At 42.4% G+C, this 16,530-nt stretch overlaps 1 protein-coding gene across 1 annotated transcript in view; it reads right to left on the bottom strand.

The window, feature by feature from the left end:
- Window positions 1-10,964: 10,964 nt before the first annotated feature.
- LOC122788914 (calcyclin binding protein) overlaps window positions 10,965-16,530 on the bottom strand; it is a 667,074-nt gene continuing 661,508 nt past the window's right edge. The window contains exon 3 of the mRNA XM_044055941.1: window positions 10,965-11,652. Coding sequence (XP_043911876.1) covers window positions 11,496-11,652 — 157 coding nt within the window. The 3' untranslated portion in view covers window positions 10,965-11,495. The remainder of the gene's footprint in view (window positions 11,653-16,530) is intronic.

Raw genomic sequence — 16,530 nt, 5'->3', positions numbered from 1 at the left:
ATTATATCCACATTGTACATGCATGCTGTTCTACCATCACAGTGACAACACTAGGGGTCTATAGGTCTGTTTGGGAATAACAAGCTTCATGGAATGTTGTCTGACATACAGTAAAATTCCAAGTAATTAAAGGGACACATATTCCTTGATTCATACACAAGATGGCATGCTTTCACATAACACATATATGACAATTGGCAAGTCACTTATACTATGGCACAATCATTGATCCCACTACGGTGCTTATTTTCTCAATGCTTAAGCAAGTTTTCCAAACCAGCAGTGAGTGACTAAGCATTTTTGTATCCTAACTGTTCTGCAGGAAAGATATCCACCACAATTATACTTTGTGCATAAAAAGTGGCACAGGCCTCCCTATCCATTTTAGCAGTTAAAAATGATGGGCAAAGTACAGCTGATTGAATGAATTCACAATAGGTGGAGTCCAACTGCTGTGATAATAGTTCCACTGTGGTATATGTGACTAACAGCCATATTGTTAGTTGAAGGAGTTGTACAGCTTGATGTTCAGTTCTAGCACAGGGATTTTGTGTGCATACACTGATGTCACACACCACTACATCACATCAGTCTTATTGCTTGACATGCTGCACAAACATATGTGAACAGAGCTTTGGATTTCATGACAGACGTTTGTTCTACCAGTGTCATGGAGAGTTCTACTGTGGCACATGCATAGAGTACTGTGGTGTACACTAGTGTACTCCACTTCTTGGATGATTATGTCTACAAATATACACAGAAACCTTCCTTGACCATGGAACATTGATAGAGGACTGATCACAACTGTGCACGAGCATACTCATTTAATTGCCATCAGTCTGATATCCTTTTATGACATTCATTGTCAGGGATAATTTCTTAATTCACACAATAATTTCATTTGTTTGTGACAATACTCATTGCTGCCTCCCACACACAACATATGGGATGCGTAACCATTAGAATATTGAAGTGCAAAATTCCCTTCAAGGGTGATCCCCCTCGTAAATGTGTTATGCCCGTTTCTGTGGCATACGCAGTTAATACACAGGTCAGTGGTAACACTGATGGGAGGGGTTCAATTCTTGCAAAAGGAGATTGAGGCTTCTGTTTTCCAACATGTTACGTCGAAAAAATGCACACTATGAAAATATTCTGTAATGTGTATAATATCTTTCTGAACGGTCATCCCAAATCAGCATGTTAATGACATTCATATGTCATGCAGTCCCCTCTGTTACCATGTTAATTGGTTTAACTGTCATATCCTATAATCTCATGTCTGCTTTTATTTACCTGTATTTGCACAGGAAGTGTGACCGCCATTAATGATGACATATGTATTGCAAAATTGTATTATTATAAAATTGTCTTTGTAACATAAGCATCTTCTCAACAATTATCTTACTAGAATTTGAACATTTACCACCTTTTACATATTTCTGTATACATTTCAGTGCACATTGTCCTCAGTACACTTTCCCCTGTCTGGTAACACATCTAAGTTGCCTTTGCAGTTTCCCCTCCCCTCTTATTTCTGTGTTTATATGTTTATGTGCACATTACACTTTCCCTACCTGGTACACCTTGCATTATTTGCCCTGTGTAGCTCTTAGTGCTGTCTGCGTGAGCATGCATAACAGGTTTGCCCATAGTAAAGCATGTTTGTTTATTGTGTGGGCTTGTACTGCTCAATACATTTTCCTGGCCACCACCATTGTTGGACATGAAAACTTGCTTCTATTTGTGTAAGCATGATGAGCAGTATGCATATGCATTTAGCACTGCTGCTTATCATGCTAACATATAAACATCATGTAGGCTTCACTCAAAGTCTAGACAATTGTTCAAGAATCCCAGAATGAATCTAACTTCTACTCAATTTTACTTGTTCAGCCTTTGTAAGGACTGCAATACTCAGCTCCTCCCTTTTCAATATTTCTAGTATCCTAGCTCACTTTATGGAACTAGTGATGCCATTTACATCCCAACTTACTTTAACTGTGCATGTCTTTTATATTTTGTATTTTTCAATAATCTGTTTGTATCTTGGATCACTTACCTGCAATTAGTCACTGTGAACCTTCTCATTTTCTTTCAACACCATGGCATAGCTCAGTCCAAGCTATCTTATTCCTACTGCGATGGTTTGTAGGAGACTTATTTTTACTATTATGTACAAACTAAAGTGTATAGTAAACCTTAACTATACATACAATATAACACAGTTCTTCCAAGGCATAGGTATCATAGTCCCAAAATAGGCCCAATGGTATAATGCTGTGAAGTCATCATGGGGTTCACGACTGACCTCTGTCTTTGATGTTATCAGCTTATTCCCCTCCCCTGCAGCTTTCTGATATCTTCCATTTCAGGAATGATTGTAATGAGCCCACACTCCTACTTCTTTAGTTATTAGTTGTGCCCTATATGTTCCACCTGCTACTCCTCTCCTTGCACTTGTAGGGGGTGTCAGTTTCTACACATCTAAAATCTAAAATCTAGAAACGTGAAACATCAAAAATCCTTAACAGCTCCTTACCCACTAATGGGGAGGAATCACTAGAGATTGCTATGTTATCATGCTCTCTGGATAACTTTTAGTTATGTACTTACCATAACTGTAGATGTTTGGGATCCATCTCGCCTACATTCTGTACTGATGGGCTCGGAGCCGATCCTCGGCTCCGACTCGGCACGCTATGCTATAGAGCGAGGCCCCTTATTGGCTGAGCTATTCTCTATCCCAGGATGCACCACCAATACTTCCCCAGATCTTGTTTGTCCGCACTCATGCACACACACATAACTGTTTATATAACATTGCCAGATGTTTCAAGATGAAACAATAGAACTCGGACCGTCCGATCTCTTCTGATTTTCAAGGCAGGGGGAAGGAGGGTGGGTTATTAGGAATGTAGGCGAGATGGATCCCAAACATCTAAAGTTATGGTAAGTACATAACTAAAAGATGTTATGTGATCCTATCTCGCCTACATTCTGTACTGATGGGACAGCGTCCCTAGCACCTAATTCCTGGGTGGCTCACTGGAAAACACTCCTGAGCACTGTGGAACCAAATGAAGCTTGCCCCCGAGATGCCACATCCAATTTGTAGTGGGAAATGAAGGTGTGAGGAGAAGACCACGTAGCCGCAGCACAAATGTCACTAATGGCAAGCTTAGAATGGAATGCTATTGAAGTAGCCATAGCTCTTGTAGAGTGAGCTTTGACAGAGGTTGTAAGCTCCTTATTAGAAGAGGAATAAGCCTGACTAATACAGTCCCTGATCCATTTGGCAAAAGTGATGTGACGGCTTTGCCCAATTTATTATCCGAAAAGGACACAAACAATTGATCTGTTTTCCGTGTTTGTTGGGTCCTGTCTAAATAAAAACGCAATTGCCTGTGAACATCCAATGTGTGGAAGATGTATTCCGCTTTGTTTGAGTACTTTGGAAAGAAAACTGGAAGTTCTAATGACTGTTGCAGGCAAAAACTGGAACAAACTTTAGGGACAAAAGATGGATTAGGCCTTAGGGATACTCTATCTTTGTGAAAAACCAGGTACGGTGGTTTGACAGATAGAGCTTGAAGTTCTGAAACCCTTCTGGCCGAAGTAATCACGACCAGAAAGGCAGTTTTCCAAGAAAGAAGTTTCAAAAAACAGGTTGCTGCCGGTTCGAAGGGGGAGGAGGTTAAGGCACGTAATACCACATCGAGATCCCACGGAGGAGCAGGATGAGAAATCGGAGGTCGTAAAAGCGCAGCACCTTTCATGAAGGTTTTACACAATCTGTTGCTCATTAAAGGTGGGTTTATAGATTCATGAAAATTGGAAATAGCTGCCAATTGGACCTTGATGGTAGAGACTGAAGAACCTTGATTGAATAGGGAAGTTAGAAATTTCAGGACTTCTGACACCGGGACAGTGATGGGATCCAGACCCCGGAGTTGAGCCCAAATAGCAAATCTCTTCCATTTGCTAGTATACAATTTTTTAGTGGCAGACTTGTGGGCCGAGGATAAGATACGTATGACTTCCGGGTCTAAAGTATGATTCCTGACTATACACTGGAAAAATTCCTGTACACAACAAATGAACTCAAGTAAATCAGCCCAAAAAGGCTGAAAAATTACCAGGAATGAAGGATAAACCACAGTTCTGTTCTTTTATTGCCGACAAATACAACGGAGATGATACTTGGTTGAGCGCTTTCATCTAAATAACTAGATTTCCTCAGAACATAAAACACAAAATTACTAACCCTTAAATACTACAAAATTCCGCCCTTTAGTTTCAATTAATCAATTAAATGTTATACATCTCAATTAAAGTTTAAAGAAACAAAAAATAAGAAATATTCCTATAAAAATATCACATACTAGTATTGTTTTGTTTAAAACTGTGTAGTTAAATACTACCAATGTTAAAATCATACTTTACAGTTAAAACTGAATACAATGTGTATTCATAACTTGTTGTTATACTGATTGTTTGCATCAGGTTATTCATTTGTTTGTCTCAAATATATTTTTTAAAAAAAACCTGTTGCTATACAATTCTACATTATAAGACTTACTGTTTATCCTTCATTCCTGGTAATGATTCCTGACTATAGTCGGAAGAGGAGGAGCCAAGCTGTTAACTTCAAAGTGTGAAGGAACTGATGGAGTTGTCCCGACTGATGAATTAATAGGTCTGGGATCTGATCCAGGAACCATGGTCCGTCCAGTGCATATTTCCGAAGATAGGGGAACCATACCTGACGAGGCCAGTAAGGGGCAACTAAAATCATTTTGCTCCCCAAGTGAGACGCCTTTTGGATCACTCTGGGAAGGAGGGGAACTGGAGGGAAGGCGTATAGCAAGCCGGTGGGCCAAGGATGGGCTAATGCGTCCATAGGACTCTCCCCCGGAGCTGGAGTGAGAGAGAAGAACTTTCTGCACTTCGTGTTCAGTGGGGTTGCGAAAAGGTCGCAACAAGGAGTTCCCCATCTGCTGAAGATCTGAGTTGTCACTGCATCGTTCAGAGACCACTCGTGAGGAGAGAGAATAGTTCTGCTTACTCTGTCGGCTATCACGTTGGACTTCCCAGGGATATGAGTTGCTACCAGAAAACGTCTGGTCGCCACTGCCCATTCCCAAACTCTCATGGCCTCTCTGCAAAGGGGGTAGGATCTGGTCCCTCCCTGCTTGTTCAGATACCAGACTACTGACATGTTGTCGGAGTGAATGGCAGTTACGCCCTGAGGGAGGTAATCGTGGAGGGCTTGTAGAGACAGAAACACCGCCCTCATTTCTAGAATGTTGATATGAAGGAGACTCTCGTCTGAAAGCCAATTGCCTTGGACTGACCTGCTCAGGTAATGCCCCCCCCACCCCGTCTGGGAGGCGTCCGTCGTCAATGTGGCCATAGGAGGAGGTGGAACAAAGGGTCGTCCCTGATCCAGATTGGAGGGCACCAGCCACCAGCGAAGGTCCCGTTTGCAGGTTTCCGTGATCCGTATGAGGTGACTGAGGGGGAGATCCTGAAAGGACCACTGTATCTATAGAAGCCACTGGAGAATTCTCATATGCAATCTTGCTAAAGGGACTAGGAGAACAGTGGCCGACATAGAGCCTAATAGCTGCAGGACCATCCTGGCTGGAGCTTTGGATCTGAGAAGCAAGGCTCGGACTTGAGCCTGTATAGTCTGTATCCTTTCTGTAGGAAGATAGACCCGCATTTGGTTTGAGTCTATCTCTACTCCGATGATCCTTATGCACTGAGATGGCAGCAACACAGACTTTGGCCAATTGAAGGTGATTCCAAGGGAAGTGCCTAGTGATATGGTGGCTTGTAGGTTCTGCAATAGTAGACGCCTGGAGGTGGCAGTTAGGAGCCAGTCGTCCAGATACGGAAACACCTGGAATCCTAGACTCCTCAGGTGAGCAGTCACGACCGCCAAACATTTGGTGAACACCCTGGGGGCTGTGGTGAGACCAAAGGGCAGTGCACAGAACTGAAAATGACCGTCTCCCAGGCTGAAGCGCAAATGTCTCCTGGACGCCTGATCTATCAGGATGTGATAATAGGCGTCCTTGAGATCTATGGAGCACATCCAAACACCTTTCTCCAGCAGTGGGAGAATGGATTGTAAGGTGACCATTCAGAACTTGGACTTTTTGACTGATCGAATTAGGATGCTGAGATCCAAAATGGGCCTCAAGTCCCCGGTCTTTTTTGGCACCAAAAAGAATCTTGAGTAAGTCCCTAATCCGATCTGGTCTGCGGGGACCGGTTGGATGACTCCTTTTTGAAGCAGCTTTGAGATTTCTAAGGCTGCGATTTCCCGTTGACTGGGTGGCGGGTCCGGGATTTTCTTGGGCGGCGGTGGAGGGTGTGAAAAAGGGATGGCGTAACCTCCGGCGATGATTCGAAGCACCCATCGGTCCTGAGTGATACCTTCCCAGGCTTTTAGGTGCCTCGAAAAACGACCCCCGACTGGCTCCGGAGCTGCACAGTCGGGCAATCCTTCAGGGATTGTGGAAGGCTGAAGAGCCACGAAAGGACTCGCGGTCTCCAGTGTTGCGGGGGCCTCTGCCGCCTCTGGGACGGCATCTTCCAGAAAAATTTCCCCCTCCTCTGCCTCTAGAAGGGGGATCATCCTGCTGCGAGGTATAAGACTTCTGGGATTTACGGAACCACATTTTCCCTCCTCTTTTAGCCTTGGGGTAAGGCCGAAAGGGAGTGGAAAATCGTGCCCCTACGGCAGTCAAAGTCTTACCTTCTTGCTCGCAGCGGGTCAATGTGTCCTTTACCTTGGGTCTAAACAAAGAGGACCCATCAAAGGGAGCGTCGGCAAAGGAAGACTTAAAGGCTTCCGCAAAATGACACAGGCGGAGCCAGGCTTGCCTCCGTAGAGCAACACCCATACCCGCCGCTCTACTCACCCCCTCGGCTGCATATGAAATGAGCCTCATGGACGAGTTTGATATCGATGACAGCGTAGCCAACTGAGAGCCAACCGTCTGGGCCAGCTGCTCAGGTAGGTTACCCAAGAGGGTATCTGAAAGCTCCTTGATCAGATCCCTCTGAAATCTAGTGAAGTGCATTAAAAAGTTCAGGGACCTTAAGGTAAAGGCCGCTGAACTGAGGGTGCGCTTCCCGTACCGGTCCATGCTCCTAGACTCCTTATTAGGAGGATGGACGGACGTCGAAGCCTCTGCTACATCTTGTTGGGTAGCAGATGCCACCACCAGGGCATCTACAACCACACCTTTGGTCAGAAACTCCTTCTCTGGGGGTGCTGATAAAAATTTATTTGGGCGAGCAGGCACCGGTTCCACAGAGTCTGGATGCTCCCACGCCCTTCGACAGATCAAATCTAGGAGCTCGTCGAAGGGCGGAGACACCCAGGAGGCAGAGGGCTGAGCCCCGAAGGCCTTGAGGAACACCGACTCGTCAGCGGAAGGGGGTTTGGAATGCCAGCCGCCTCGTTGTTTGAGGGCTTCCAAGATGTCTGCAAAGGAGACATCATCTGAGGACGACTTAGGGGACCCCTCCGCATCATCAAGATCGGTGTCCGACGTGAGAGACTCATCGGGGGAGTCGACGTGCTTCCTCTTGCACAGTCTTTTCCTTGGGGGTTCCTCCGAAGAAGCTTCAGAGGGACCTCCAGGAGGGGGGGAAACCCCACTGGGGGTGACCTCAGGCCCCGGGGCTCCACTGTCTAGTGACAGGGGGACTACCAAAGACCCAGTCTCCGTGTGTAGGGAAGGTGCCGGTGAGACCGTGGAGGTAGCCAAAGAAGATTTGGCCAAGGCACTCCTCATGGCCCTGAAGGCTGGACCGCCAGAGTCCTGGGAAGGTCCAACCCCCGTGGCCACAACAGTAGACGGTACCCCCGCAGCCGACGCACTGAGAGGAAGGCTCGGAACCGAAAACATCGGTCCCGAAGCGTCCCCCCCGGGGCCGACCGAGGAAGTCCATGTACCGAACTCCGACTCGAGAGCCGGGGTTGGAGTAAGGGTCGGAGCCGACCCGAAAACCTCCATCGGCTCCACCAGCACCGGCTCCAACGGTGCCGAGGCTGTTGGAGGAAGAACCAGAACTACAGGGTGGGCCATCGGCTCCAAAGCCGAATGGGCTGGAGCCGAAACTAATTTCTGGAATACAGGAGACTGAAAAAGTCTTAGGAGCACCCTGTCGATGTCCGAATCCGACATCTTGGAAGATCGGGAGGAGACCGACCGGGTCCGAACCGACTTCTCCATAGGCTCCGAAGGACTGGGGGACCGGCTCCGAATAGACTCGACCAGTATCAGTGCCGAGGGAGATTCCATAGCAATTTCCCTCGGTGCCGAGGAGGGCTTCGGCGCCGAAGGGGAAGAGTCTGAGCCGGCAACCCTCATCGGCTCCAAAGTCAGTGGAGCCGATGAAGGTGACCCGCCTCTCAAAGCCCCAGCCATCGGCTCCGAAACCAGAGGAGTCGAGACTGGAGGCATCGAGGCAGACCGTTCCGCCCTCGGCTCCGAAGTCCGTGAGCCGATGGAGAAGCCTGCCTAGATTTCTTAGTGGTCGGTTCCGACGGGCTGGTCGGAGCCGATGATTTCTTTTTCTTAGCTGGAGAGGAAGAGGAAGATAAGGCCTCCTCGAAGGAGGGTTTGATAAGGCCTTTCAAGATCAATTTATTCTTCCTCTCTTGGAGGACCCTAGAGGAAAGTGTGACACACGCTGCAAGACTCCTGAAGGTGTTTGGCGCCTAAACAGTATACGCACAAGGAGTGATCATCGGTGATGGACATTTTATAGCTGCATCTCGTGCACTTCTTAAATCCTGAGGGTCTATGCTCCTTAGACATAATGCCAGTAGACTACTCACTATCAGAGAAAAACACAATGAATGTCACTCAGTAAAAGATTTTCACCACAATAAAAAAACCTTTTCGTATCTATATATATTTTTTTTTTACGAGAGGCGAAAGCCAAAGAAAGTTAAACAAATAACAAATACAACTACAATACGCTAAAAGGAGGGCCAAGAACCCTCTAACTCAAACAGGTTCTTGACCTCCAAAAAAAAGAAGACTCACTAAAGAACTAGGGGAAGGCCCCTCTAACTTAAACGGAAACCTTTCCCTGTTCAGTCACACAAAATTACCACAAAATTTTAACAAAAACACACTTATACACAACGATAGCTGTTAAAACAGCTTTTGGGTAAAGATTAAAGAATTTCCTGACAGAAAAAAACTTTCAGAAAAAAGCACTTAGCTCAGCCAAGTTCGAGACCACGTCCTAGCTTGTAAGCGGCAAACGAGATCTGGGGAAGTAGTGGTGGTGCATCCTGGGATAGAGAATAGCTCAGCCAATAAGAGGCTTCGCTCTATAGCATAGAGTGCCGAGTCGGAGCAGAGGATCGGCTCCGAGCCCATCAGTACAGAATGTAGGCGAGATAGGATCACATAACATCTGTTGGGCAATCTCAGATCTTTTTCGTTCTCAGAGCACTTGGCATTTCCTGGAGAGGGAAGAGTGTCCCTTGCTATTTCTCCTGTTGTACTTCACCCTCCTGTTGACTGCTGCTACTGTTTCTTCCTACCTTAGGCCCTGCTTCTTGGACCAGTGTATTTTGCGTCCTTGACTCTTGCCAGTGTAAGGCTTCCTTGGGGTTGGCAGGAGATCCAGTTCCTGTAGGGAAACAGAGTTTGCATACGGCCAGGTACTGTAGCCTGACCCTTATACGTTTGTACCCAGCCATCTGTATTAGGAGCAGAAATGCTGCTCTTTTCCTTCTAGTTTCGGAGGAAAAAATCTTGCTTTATGAACATCTGGTTGTTACCACACATTCACTTTGCACCAGGTTGTCACAGTAGGGAGAGGAACTCCTCTTTAAATTTTATAAGATGCAAATTAAACAATGACTTGTCTCTTGGTCTTGTGATTCCTTGGTTTCTATCCTCATTGTGTGTGAATGCTTTACTTGAATTTCAACTGCTGATAACCCTAGGGCTAACACAGACTGCAGTCACTTTCTTCTGTGATTTAAACCCAAAAAAACAGGCATCATAGAGGTGTACAGGAATAATCTTCCACCACAAGCCAGGGATCCAGAAAAAGTAATACATTTAATATTTTAATTCAACACTCAACTCAAAACAAAATTTCTTCTGTGATTCCTACTAGTTTTAGATTTTTTTCTTTGGGATCTGTCTTGTTGGTCTTTTAAGTCAGTCTTGGCATTTGCAGCTCCTGCACTTCGCCATAGTTGTTCTGTCTTCTGAAGAGTATCCTGGATCATATCTCCATGATTACTTAGGACGTTCTCCACCCTGGTCTCATTCATGATTTTTTCTAGTCTAAAGTTCATCTTAATATCTTTAAACACTTCCATCATTATGTACCTGCTGTATGTTCTCTGATTCAGTTATCTGCTCCTGTGGTTTGGGTACCATCTCGGCTACCTGAGGGAAATTTCTAACTTTAATTTGGTATATTTTCTGCTTATGTTACTTTCTTTCCCCTCTGGTTGACATGCAGCTCCAGTTTGTTTTGTTGTTTGTCCATTTCAGGTGAGATTAGCCCATTAAAAATGACTCTATATTTATTCCTTTCAGGTGCAAAGTAGATGCCTTCTCCATGGCTCCATACTGGAAGTCATGTTGGCTTAGTCCTTTGAATATTTAATAATATTCTGTTATGGTCATTCTCCACAAGGATTTGCATCCAAAATCCTACTCTCTCCAAACTCTCACTCTGTTTCATCATCTCTTTCTACTCTGATTTATAACCTACTGCTTGTGTTATACATATCAGACTCAACTGTGTGGGTCCTAAGTATCCACTCAAATTAGATAATCGGGTCTCTTTCCTTATCTTTCCTTGTTTGTCTGACAGGTGAGACACTACATTATTGGTTCATATTATCTGTCCTTTATTAGTGAGCACATTTTCCCAAGGAGAACTAACGGACATAATATTTTTTAACCAAAGCTACTTTTATTGGTTTTCAAGATAAATGCATGAAATAAACAGCAATGCATAATTATAATAAACTGTGGAACATTTTTGTATTCTGCAGTGATGCAACTTCCAACAGTGATACTAACTGCAAAGTTTAGAAGGCACTGCTATCATAACAGTATCTCAAAGTCAATACAGAAAGATGTAGCTCTGAAAGACTACTGAATGCAGAACACTTGATTAACACAGTCAGGTGGCCAAGAATTCAATTTCACATAAAAATTTAACAGGCACGATTAGCATGTCTACCTTAAGTTTCAACATTGCAGTTCTACAATACATTTTAATGTAAAGTGATAATTTATTTCCTCTCAGCAGCGTGTTTACACTCAAAATAATATCCAGTAAGATACACATTATATTTGATACAGATTTTGCTAATTTGTAAACATATAGCAAACACTGATGAGAACGACTGACAACGTCAGAAATGGAAAACACAGCTGGTAAAATAATGTAGAATTCATACATTTAGCAATTGCCTTTCAGAACTCCATTTCTCCTCGAGCTTGCTTTTCTCTGGATTCCACCCAGGCTTTAGTGATGGTTCTTTTCATCTCATCATCCCCCTCCTCGTATATCTTTTTAAGTACATTCATCAACCCTTCACTGGGGTCTGCATCACTGTCTAATTTAGGTTTCCTGTATTAAGGAAGTAATGAATAAAAAAGTCACACACTGATCTCCATAACTCAGAGCCAGAAACAACATTAACTAATTTAGCGTACAACGAAATGACGTTAACTCATTTAGCATAAAAGTATTATAATCATTACTGTCATAGTACAGTCAATAAGCACACAAATATGGGAAGATACTAATCTATCAAAACATCCCTCAGATACTACAACTTACCAAGACACTCTGGTTTTACCAGAGAGTCCTGTACTTGAGCGGCTATCACTGCTGTCTCACAGAAATGAAAAAGACACATTTTAACACTGTTACCTGATAAGTGAGAGGACACTCCTTGATTGAGCCAAAAATTGAGTTTATCCTTTAAACTTCTCAGCATTTAATCAAACATCTGAAACATTCCACAGTAAGGGACTCAATGTTCCACAGGTTGCATCAGGTACAAAACAATATCATCTGCAAATAAAGCCAACTTTTCTTGAAAGTCAACTACATCCTTGAATTTCTGAGTCCCTTATTTTCTTTACCAATGGTTCTAAATATAATACAAATAAAAAAATGAAAGAGGACACCCCTGCATGGTACCTCTCTTCAGATACAATTTATAAGAGAGGAACCCCTCTCACTTTGATTTTTGCTTCTGACCCCTCATATCTCCTAATTAACATTGCTGTTATCAGGAAATACAAATGTTTCCAATGACCTACTCATAAAATCTCAGCTTACTCTATCGAATGATTTCTCTGCAACAAGAGCCACCACCACCAACAGTGGTATTTTCTTTAATTCTGCTTCCCTCTAGATCATCACTGTTCTATTAATGTTGTCAAATGTTTGCTTCCTCTTCACAAAACCACACTGGCCCATATCTATCCATTTTGGCATCACCTTTGAAGTTATTTTAGCCATTATAGACAAGCACTTTACAATCATGGTTTAAAATTGAAATGGACCTGTATGAAGCAGGATCAGATGAGTCTTTGCAGTCTTTAGGTATTGCAGCCACCACAGCTGTTTTCCAGGTGTTGGAGCCTCCCCTCGATTTAAAATACTGTTAAACAAAACCTTACAGATCGTTATCACTTTCTTCCCTGACAGCTTCCAAACTTCCACTGGAATACCATATATTCCTGTATACTTTCCTGCAGATTGGTTATACATCACTATTTTTATCTCATCTCCTCCTATCTTAACTGTTAGTTGCTCAGCCTCATCAATCTCTAAACTTAGCATATTTAATTTTTTCATAAATATTTCCATTTGTGATTTTTCTTGATTTCTCCATTTTGCTGCTTTAAATTTTCATAAAATTTCCAAAATATTTTTAATACCACCAGATAATTTCGGGTTATTTTTCTTGTTACAGGCTCCCTAAGTTTGGCAACAACCCTTTCTACTTTCTGCTGCCCAAGTCATTATACCAAAGGTTTTTGTGCTTTGGGGGGTAGGGGGGCTATTACCAAAAAATCAGTTGCTTAGCAGCAATCTGTCTAAATTCATGTATCTTATTCAAGTACTCCCTTATTCTCTCTTTAGCACGCTGCAATTGTGCTTCTTGTTCCGTGAGATTCCCCTTATTTTGCAATAATTTAACCTTTGTCAGCCCCTCTAATTCTTAGTAGTTCTTAACCAGATCTATTTTTCTTTTATTTCTACCCTATTTTTAAACTCCACTTTCATGTTATCCTACTAACAAGCTATAACTTCTAGAGTACTTTACAGCTTCCTAACTCATGGATAATTTCCACTACCTATTCCTTAAATTTCTCTCTTTTTTAACAGGTAGAGATGGAAGCACTAGTGTTTCATCTTTACTTCATCACTCTGCATTTTTATCTTAGTAATTATTGGGCCTGATTTTAAATAGTTACTGGATTTGTGTCAAAGTTTTCAATTAAATGAACATGTTCCAGTGAAATATAAGTTCTGTCTAGTCTAGCCCAGTTATTGCACCTTGGGGAATAATACATAAATTCTATTAGCTTTGCTGCTACTGAATTCACATCTTTCATTCTAAATATTTTCATAAACTTCTTCAGAAATCTGGTTTTGTTGTATTTCCTTCTAGGTCCCCAGGTGCATCCTCATTGTTGCACATCAAATTTTAGTCCCCACCTATAAGTAATATTCCTTGGTGAAAGCTGCTTACTACTCCCAAAAATGTTTAAGTTCCATAATAGCAGTTTCAGGTGGCATGTATTTATATTCCACCTAAGAGCAGTTTTAGGTAGAATATAAATATATGCCAGCATAATCCTCATACCTTGCCAGTAGCCTTTACTATCACAAATCTGCCAGTATCTTTTTTCCTGTCTTCTATCACTACTGGAGCTCCTCTGGCAATTAATAAGTACTCTTTTCTTTGTCCCAGATATTCTACAGAATATCCATCCTGAAATCCTTTAATTATCAAATTCACATGCTAAGTTTTTTTTTTTTTTTATTTTGCAAATGTGTCTCCTGTAGCATTGCTATGTGCACTTTGCAATTCTTAAGTAAGTCTTCTTTCCTTTTTGTTTGTATCTGTGAGACCATTCACACACCAAGGTAGTATGGAAAGTGCCATCATTATGGTAAGAAGTCATTATTCCCAACTATTATATATTGCAGCTATTTAAATGTCTATTTCCACATTTTTTGATACATGTACCCATTAATGTTTGGAAGATTTATCCTTTATACATTTTTCTTATCACCAACAATGGAAGCTTATATCACATTTTAAAGATTTTTTATTTTAATAAAATCACTCAAAAAATAAATAATAAAAAGCTACACCCCAGAACATCCCCATAACCTATTAAGTTAATATAAATAACTATGTACTTCTTTAAATAAAGAGGTTTAGCCCTCTTGACAGGAACATGTGCACCAAACAGCTGCTACCACAAGTCCCAATTAACTAGAAATTAATGTTATCCATGCTGAGATAAACGTTATTGCCTGTGCTTCTACTTACACTAATTGGTGTCTGTTTTTTTTGTGCCCCCGACGTGAAAATAACTTGCATACTTTCAGAAATCATTAACTTTTTGCCTTTTCTATTTTACTAACAAATTATCAGCTTGTCTACATGAAAATGTAAGAGAAAAAAATGTAGTCCTCTGCTGCAGCCTGAAAGACAAGCTGAAACATTTATTACTGATGGAAAACTTTTCATTATATTCGGTGTTCCCATATTTGTTTATACTTAAAAATTGTTGTTAGATTCAGCCAAGGGTCTGAATTGAGACATTCACCTATGCAAAAGTAAGAAGACATATCAACTTTACATACATTATGACCTGTGTACTTTTATAACCCACCCCTACCTCAACAACACATTAACCTGAACATATGTTTGTCTAGCTTTTCTTCTATTTGCACTGTAATGCCTAAACTTCTTAATGCCAAAAATAGAAAAAAAAGGCATCTATTTACTTTAGTTAACTATCACATACAAGAACTTCAAAATTAAACTAAGAATACTTCACTATAAACTATATAATTTATATTGTGAAAAGTTTCATAGAAATATGGTTTTCCTTTCTTTCCCCTCCTCTCAGAGTCCTTACAAAGTACAGTTTTGTACCTACCATAAATGTAGATGTTCGAGTGCTTATACAGCTGCAGTAATCACATATGGGTTCTCTGCCGTCAGGCGGGTCCTCGGTCGGCCGAATTCCAAAGTCTTGGTCCGGCGTCGGTTGTTGTCGCCTTCTTCCCTGATGTCAGTGCGACAGGGGTATATAAGTCACAGCCGACGCCATATTCTTCAGTCTTTCTTGCCCCAGATGTCAGGTGCCCCCCAAAAGGAAGGCAATACATAAATTATATAGCTATATGTCTATATCTATATATATAAATATATTCCAGCAATGCAATGTTATCAAAAAAGAGAAGTTGCAAGCAAATACACCATAGGAGGATAGCCCAAAATAGGATGAATGAGGAGGAATTAGCCACTAATCCTGTACCTAGAGGGGATGGAGGGAGGGAAACCTGTACTGCAGCTGTATAAGCACTCGAACATCTACATTTATGGTTGGTACAAAACTGTACTATGTTCATCGTGCATACAGCTGCAGTAATCACATATTGGTAGAATCCCAAAGCTACGCACAGGGTGGTAGGCACTAGGTGGAACTGGGTTGAGCCAGAATGCCCTGCAACACAGCAGTGGCAAAGCCTGCTCTAGTTTTGGAATATAAAGGCAGGTGGTAGTGTCTTGTGAAGGTATGTACAGAACTCCAAGTGGCTGCCTCCAAAATATCTTTGGTAGGAACTCCTCTGAGAAAGGCTGTAGAGGTAGCTGTGGCCCTGGTGGAGTGTGGTCTGATGCCTACAGGGACAGGTTTCCAATGGTAGGAGTAAGAGAATCGTATGCAGTGGCCTATCCATTTTGAAATTGTCTGTTTGGTAACAGGCTTTCCTGGAGCTCCTACAGCATAGGACACAAAAAGTTGTTCAGATTTCCTGAAAGGCTTTGTTCTGTCCAAATAATAACAAAGCTGTCTATGGATGTCTAAGGAATGTAGCAACATCTCCCCTTTGTTTTGAGGGTTGGGGTAGAAGGTAGGTAAGTGTATGGCTTGATTTAAAGCTACCCGGGATACCACTTTAGGCATAAATGACGGGTTGGTTCGAAGAGAGACCCTGTCCTGATGGAAGATGAGGAAGGGCTGTACAGCCATGAGGGCTTGTAGTTCTGAAACCCTACGAGCTGAGGTAATGGCCAGAAGGAAAGCTGTTTTCCAGGACAAATATTGCAAATCTGTTGAGGCAGCTGGCTCAAAGGGAGGCAATGTTAATTTTTCTAGAATGTAATTAAGATCCCAGGCTGGCACTGGTTGTTTCCTTGGGGGTCTTATATTCTTAGCCCCTCTGAGGAATTGTCTTAAAAGC

This window comes from Protopterus annectens, chromosome 14.part0 (assembly GCF_019279795.1).
Source record: "Protopterus annectens isolate FY-2018-M chromosome 14.part0, PAN1.0, whole genome shotgun sequence".
Classification (NCBI taxonomy): domain Eukaryota; kingdom Metazoa; phylum Chordata; order Ceratodontiformes; family Protopteridae; genus Protopterus; species Protopterus annectens.
This window is presented reverse-complemented; position numbering and strand designations above follow the sequence as displayed.